General features: G+C 46.1%; 2 protein-coding genes across 2 annotated transcripts; both read left to right on the forward strand.

Moving 5' to 3' along the window:
• Positions 1–2671: 2671 nt before the first annotated feature.
• On the forward strand, positions 2672–4264 carry LOC138014105 (uncharacterized). Its single transcript, XM_068861133.1, has one exon. It carries the CDS (start codon positions 2672–2674, stop codon positions 4262–4264), a length of 1593 nt encoding a protein of 530 aa, XP_068717234.1.
• Positions 4265–6732: 2468 nt separating this feature from the next.
• On the forward strand, positions 6733–7098 carry LOC138014106 (uncharacterized). The gene has a single exon (XM_068861134.1). It carries the CDS (start codon positions 6733–6735, stop codon positions 7096–7098), a length of 366 nt encoding a protein of 121 aa, XP_068717235.1.
• The last annotated feature ends 720 nt before the right edge of the window (positions 7099–7818 follow it).

Below are 7818 nucleotides of genomic sequence, written 5' to 3' on the forward strand. Positions count from 1 at the left end.
GGCGGCCTATAGCGTAAGGATGGCACATTGATGGAAACCATAAACTCATCAGGTAAAATTTGCTATTTTCAATATATTGAGTAAATCAGTTTCCATTGCCATTTACATGAGTTGAATGACCTAAGTTCAGCAACAAGGTCATGAGATACTTGGGAATGATTTCCGCACAGGTCCCTACTTCATTATGCATGCAGGACAAATTAATTATGCATTCGCACCATTGTTTTTAAGAGCAATACGTATACCCAAGGGTTTCGAATATATACATGGCTAATTTGTACTTACGGGATGATTAAAAGTGGATCTCATTCTCTCTCTCCCTCCCTCTCTTTTTTTCTCCCTCTTTCTTTTCTTTGCCCTTTTTGCTCACACCGTCTTTGTCTCTTTTAGTCCCAGCTTTCCTCTTTCGATTCCTTTGTCCTGTCTTTCTATTCCAGATCCCGCTCGGCTTTTTCTGTCCTTTTGTCTTTGTCTCCCGCAGTCTGCCTTGAACTCCGTACCACTGTAAACCTCTGAATTACTTGTCCCTCTTCTAGACCACTGAGCTAATTACGTCCAAGTTGCTAATTCACACCTTGATAATGATATTTCTTGGGAATTCTGGACGACAATCTACATAACAATGATAAGTAATTATGATACGCGTGCCGTGCCGACCACCAACAAATGCACTGATTTTGCTTCTTTTGAAACAACTTCACTCCTTAATAATGCTAACCGTGACCCTAATGAGAACTGAAGACACTCTTTAGGCTTAATGTTGAACCCAGTAAAATTCTTTTGGAGGTTAATCGAGTATATCTGTGGATGTCTGACTTGCTTATTTTTTCATCCCCCGTGCTGCACACTTAAAAGCACACTGCACAGAAGAGTATACCTCCTTGTGATCATTTGGGGAATCCTTTATGGGAGTTATTGCAGTATAAAATCTTTGCGTCGACGTTAACCCCTCTCTTTGATCAAACTGTGAATTGCGGTAAAACTACCCTATTAATCTAGAATGGTCGCCGCTCAAGATACAAATTCAAACTTATGGAAACTCTCACGTCTTCTAGCCGATCACCAGCGGTGCATAGAGTGGTGCAAAGAGCACAATCTACTTTCGTCGTCAATGAAATGCCCTAAACCTGAGTACGGAAACGCATTCAAATGGCAAAGACGAACTGCATCGGGAGATGGATTTGTTTGGCGATGCTCCAGAAAAAACTGCAATGGACAAGCTTCAATCCGCCAGAAGTCATGGTTTTCTGGTAGTAAGCTTTCCCTTGAAAAAATATTAGCCCTAACTTACGCTTGGGCGCATGAATTCACCACAACACAAGCAGTGCACGAAATCGCGTTAGATGAAGAAACCACGTCGACAGAAACGGTGATAGATTGGTATAACTATTGCCGGGAGGTTTGTGCAGACAGAATAATGAAACGACATGCGAGGCCAATAGGCGGTCCTGGTACAACTGTTGAGATTGATGAGTCCAACTTTGTTAAGATGAAGTATCCCAAAGGTCGCTACATCGAAGGACAGTGGGTCTTTGATGGCATTTGCCGTGAAACCAAGGCCTGCTTCCTGAGCTTCCGGTAGAGCTCAGGGATAAAGAGACACTCTTGCCAATTATCCGCGCTCAAATATTGCCTGGAACACGTGTAATGAGCGACATGTGGAAAGCTTACGATTGCCTACAAGACGAGAGCTATCACCATCTCACAGTTAACCATCGCCTAAACTTCGTCGACCCAGACACGCGTGCCCACACGCACAGCATTGAAAATACATGGTGGGGAGTAAAACGAAGAATGCCTTGTACAGGAACATCCGTGGATATGTTTGAAAGCTACCTACAGGAGTGGTTGTGGCGTCAGCAAAACAAAAGTGATCCATTCGGAAACATCATTGAGCATATCGCTGATTTTTACAATGTGCGATAAAGAGCCCTCTCTATGCACCGCTCTTGATTCGGCGCAAAGAGCTGTGCATTATACAGGAAAGAAAACAAACTTTCACTTTGCAGTGGTTTGGTGAATTGACAAAGAGACGAAGGACAATTTTAAGAGCAAGAAGAAGGTAGGCATTCAATTTCTGCAAACTTTTATTTGGTCCGTTTGTTTTGTATATGAAATGATAAAATTGACAAATGGCTAAAATTGCAAGAAAAGTGCAAAAATTAAATTGAAAATTTTCGATTTTCCGTATTTCAGTCAGAAATTCTACCGATTTTTTTGAAGTCCATATAGACTAAAAAAAAAAACCGGTAAGAAGAATAAACAAAGCGCTACCGTCCCAAAGGACGTCTATTGTTATGGCTATTGTTTTCTTGAAACAAAGGACCGTTTGGGGCGTATTATTAGTATTATTCGTATTATTAGATCTACGTTACCCGATATTTGCAAACCAAAACCGAAGCTCGACAACGCTGAGCCTCTCGACTCTGTTATCTCAGTCCGGACCTACCTCTTGGAGATTACTCCCAGGTCGTGCTGTCAAAACGGTCCACTGACGCCCTGGACGCACGCTAAGTACAACAACTCAAAGATAACGCAAATATCACCCCCCAGACAGGAAAAAAGACGTCCCTGTCTGAAAGACGCGCAGCTGCTAAAGTTCCACAGTTGCTGACCAGAAGACGCTACAGTATCATCTTTGCTTTTCAAACAATCAAGGTCAAAAAATGAAATGAAGAAATCGAGGCACAACATCCCTCCAAAACACAATGTACATAAGAGTCACAACGTGTTCCGCCATGGCTCTCTTAGTTCCAAGCCCACGAAAACTCCATCCCCTCCCGCAAAACTATTCAAGTCCCAAAATATGCTCCCAGCACTCTACGGTTCCATCAACGTCCGTACCTGCAAGGATCCCACGAAGCTTGTCCAAGTAGCCCTCGCCTCCAAGAAGCTCCAGCACTCCATAACGTTCATCCAAGAGACCCATATGACAGGTTCCGGCCGTATCGACGACTGGGATGAACCAGACCTCCAAGGCTACTCTTTTGTCTACTCCGGATTCTCCAAAAAATCCGCCGGTGGCGTTGCCGTAATCTGCAACCCAGATGTACTGATCCTCGACATCGAGCACGTCATGCCCGGGTGTATTCTACGCGTTAGACTCAACCACCTAGGTATCAAACTCATGGCTTGGTGCGTGTACTCTCCGACGAATGTAGCCGCCAAGGACCCCGAGAAGGCCGAAGCCGCGAAAACGTCATTCTACCGCCCACTGGACAAATCTGTCAAAGCCATGAAGAAAGACTACCCAGGGTACCACTGCATCATCGCCGGCGACTGGAACGCTACCATCGGTCGCAACGCTCTAAAAACCGAGTACGTAGGACTCAACCTCGACGACTACGACACTACCGACAACGGCGATCGACTCTGCTCTTTTGCCAACGAACATCGGCTTTACATCGCGAATACGGTTTTCAAGAGTAACGATATTCACCGTAAAACCTGGATCTCAGCTGATAAGAAGACTGAGAAACGACTGGATTATTTTCTGGTTGATAAGTTTTTATGGAAATCCTCGATGAGCTGCAGGGCCTACATACCCGCGTCGGAAATCTACGAATCTGACCACCTGTTGCTAGGTCTTCGAGTACGCCTCCCCTCCAAACGCCAACGCCGCAACATCTTCCAAAAACGCCCACCGAAACCCAAACCGAACCTCAAACTCCTCCGCGATGACGCTAAAAAGCGTAAGGCTTTCTCCAACATCACGCGTAGTGAACTTTTCAACCACCCTCTCTTCCATGACCGTTCTCCGAATGCGATTGAGCAGAGAATCTCCGATGCGCTCAACGTTGCTGCAACGGACACCTGCCCACCAGCCGAAAATGAGGACCCAGTTTGGTATACCTCAGATTTCAAGGCTAAGATCGAAGAGATGCTCGCTGAGAAAGACCCTAAAAAGCGAAAAAAGAAGATCCGAGAAATGCGTAAGCTTCGGCAAACGCTAAAAAGTCACTACTACAAGTCACGCTCTCAAAAAATCAACCAGGCTGCAGAAAATCGCAAAATCGAAGAAGAGTTTCGCCTCATGCGTGAAGCCAAAATGGTCAAAAACAGCGACAAGCTGGTTTGCCCGCCTGAAAAACTCCGTGAACACTTCACCAACCACTTCGGCTCTCGTGAAGTCAAAACTCCCCCCGAAATCTCCGACCCTGAAAGCCACCCGTATGTCCTCCCAGAACGCGAAATCGCCGTTGATGAGTCCCCTCCAACAGTTGAAGAAGTTAAAAAGTGCGTTCTCAAAGCTCAAAAACGGTAAAGCTATCGGCACCGACGGTCTTGCCGCTGAGCTTTTGAAATACAACGACTGCCCTGCCCTAGCAGAACTGGTCACTGAACTGCTGACCAACGTCTGGAATGGTGGTGAGGTCCCCGACAGTTGGAAACACTCCCGCGTGCGGTGCCTTTTCAAGAACAAAGGTCTTGCTTCTGACCCTTCGAAATACAGAGGTCTGAGTATCAACTCGCTGCTGAATAAGGTGCTTATGATTATCGTGTTGGACAGAATGAAAGAGTCCTACGAATCTAATATCATGCCCGAACAGTACGGTTTCAGGTCCGGTGTAGGCACTGTTGATGGTATCTTCGTCGCAAAAAGACTGATAAAGACGACGTTAGGCTACTTCAACGCCTGTTTCATCGATTTAAGAGCTGCTTTTGATCACATCTCTCGCCCGTTACTGTACAAAATCCTTCGTCTCCGCACTGGTGCCAATAAGCTAATCGATATTCTCGAGAAAAACTACGAAAATACGACGGGGTACATCTCTGGTACCAAAAAACTGATGCTTTCGACATCAAAGTCGGGGTACGCCAAGGTGCACAAGAGTCCCCCTGCATCTTCAACATCTTTATGGTCACGGTCCTCCGCGTAGCACTCCACGAGATTGAAAAGATCACCGATGACTGTGGAATTGAAATCGAGTATCGAATAAACATGCGCAGCACCGACCGCAACCAGCGCGCCATAGCTCCTCCATCTGGTAAGCGAAAAGTTAAGCTAATTTTATACGCTGATGATATAGTCTTATTTTGTCGCTCAGCGTCGTCCCTTCAGCTCAGCGTCGACGCGATGAACTCCGTTTTCACCCGCTTCGGCCTGAAAATCGCTGAAGATAAGACCCAGACGATGATTTTCAACGCTGACGAAGAAGAACTCGCTCAAGAGTCAATCATCACGCTAAATGGCTTCGCAGTCGAGAACGTGCGCAAATTCCGCTACCTAGGCTACTGGCTGAACAACACCGCGAAAAACCCACCCCTCGCTGAGCAAATTTCCTCTGCATGGTCAAAATGGACTGAGATAAAACACATCCTCTGCGATCGTGAAATCAACCTCTGGATACGAGTAAAAATTTTAGAATCAACCGTCCGCGCACGCCTCCTCTACGCTGCGCAAATTGACCTCCTCAGCTCTGCTGAGCACGCTAAGTTAGAATCAATTTGGCACCAATATCTTCGAAAAATGGTCAAAGGCGGTTTCCAGCGCAAAAAAGCACCACCCCGAGAAACTAAAAAACAGAAAGCTAAGCGGTTGAAACGCGAAGCTGAAAATCCTGAGCTGAGAGAGCAATGGGACTGGGGATACAAAATCACGAATGAGAAGCTGAGAAAAATCTGCGGAGCTACTCCCATCGGTGACTTCGCCGATAAATTTCATCTCAAATACGTTGCTCACGTGACCCGCATGCCGAACAACGCTTTGCAGAAACAGCTGGTCTACTGTGAACCAGCCCGTACAATCCGACGAGGAGGCAAAAATGTGAGTTTCTGGGCTAAATTATCAGAGACTACTGGCATCGAAGCCGAACAACTACAAAAGACTATGTACGACAGGAACGATTTCAACAAGTGGATCGCAGATCGCTACGAGACGCATTCACGGCCAGCCAAATTCGTAAAGACGAGTAAGTGCTGAACAAATCGATCGATCGATCGTATGCATAATGAAGTAGGGACCTATGCGGAAATCTAAGGAGGAGGATCACGATCAGCTGCTCAACAAAGACCCGACAGACTGTCTGACCTGAAAGCTGTCCGAAAAGCTCCTAACCTTGAAGTGGAGCGGATATCTATCAGAGGTCGTTTACAACAGAATCAGACCGAGACACAAATAGCCGCCTAAAATCTACGGTTTACCAAAGATTCACAAGGCCGCTGTACCCTTAAGACCTATTGTGTCATGCGTTAACACCTTCGCATATTATTGATCTCCTTACTTAGCTAACATGTTATCTCCTTTAACAGGTAACTCGGGTTTCACGGTGACTAATTCAGCTCACTTCGTATCCACCATTAGCAGCGAGACTATCCTAGACAACGAAATCATGGTGTCTTTCGATGAGTCGCTGTTTACCAACCTTCCTATCGACGCCGCTGTACAAACCGCCCTACAGAAACTAGAGGACGACCCCGGCCTTGCGGACCGTACGACACTAACGCCTGCTCAGATAGCTGACCTCCTGAACGTCGTATTCAGATCCACATACTTCCAGTATAACGGATCAATTTACGAACAATTAGAAGGAGCAGCCATGGGAAGCCGGTATCCGTTGTTATTGCTAACCTATACATGGAGAGTTTCGAACAACAGGCAATAACTACTTCGGCCTAGAAACCTAGGATCTGGAAACGCTACTTTGACGACACTTTCACCATCCTGGATCGCGAAACGTTGATAGCTTTTTACAGCATCTGAACAACCAGCAGCCTTCCATTCGCTTCACCATGGAGACAGAGAACGACTACAAACTCGCTTGCCTTGAAACCGCAGTTTCAAGAGAACCGGACGGCCGCCTCACCACCGGCGTGTACAGGAAGCCTACACACACTGATCAGTACTTAGCGTATGATTCCCACCATCCGCAATCAGTAAAACGCGGTATTGTCAAGTGCCTCTACGAGCTCGCCAAACGTCTCGTAACAAAACCCTCTGTTATCTCCAAGGAGAAGAAACACCTGTCTTCTGTTCTTGTCTCTAATGGTTACCCTCTTTCTTTCTTGCAGAAAATCACCAAGACCAGGAAACCGAGTAGCAGTGCTGAGCCGAACTTCGCTGCTGCCTACGGCAACAAGGCATACGCACTGTTTTAAAGTTAAGATCACATGTAGTACCACCGAAAGAAGCTGTCGAGCCGACTAAACAAGATGGCGTGGTTTACAGGATTTCCTGTGAATGCGATAAAGTCTACATCGGCGAGACTGGAAGACCTATGCAAGATAGAATAAAAGAACATGAGCGACACATCCGACTTTCCCGTAACCAGACCTCCGCCGTTTCAGAACACGCTAACAACACCGGACACAACCCGCTTTGGAACGAAGTAAAGTTTATTGATCGTGATCCTCATTGGTACACACGCAGGGTCGAAGAGGCGATTCACATAAGACTTCACCCTAACAACATCAACAGGGATAATAGAATAGAAATTCCGGAAGCAGGAGAACCGTACGACAGCGGCCCGCTGAAGGAACAACACGCCGAAACAGCGAGGATCGAAACGCACCAATCACAGCTGCTGAAAACCAACCAATCACACCAGAGCATCCTGCTTAAAAGGTGACGCGTAACCAGTCGACCTCATCGCCTGATGAAGACTAGCAGTATGCAGTCGAAACGTCGCGATCTACATCATAAGCGACCACATCGTGAGACAATCGAGAATCCTTCATTATCACGAGTAAAAATGTTTTAATATTTAAAATGTATTGCGAGTGTATTTGAACTGCACGAGAACCATTACCTTCAAGCGCAATGAACGCAACTAGGACAGTAGCGAAAATAAAGCTTAAAAAAAATCCATTACGTTTAAC

The sequence above is a fragment of the Montipora capricornis genome, chromosome 8 (genome assembly GCF_036669925.1).
Source record: "Montipora capricornis isolate CH-2021 chromosome 8, ASM3666992v2, whole genome shotgun sequence".
NCBI lineage: Eukaryota > Metazoa > Cnidaria > Anthozoa > Scleractinia > Acroporidae > Montipora > Montipora capricornis.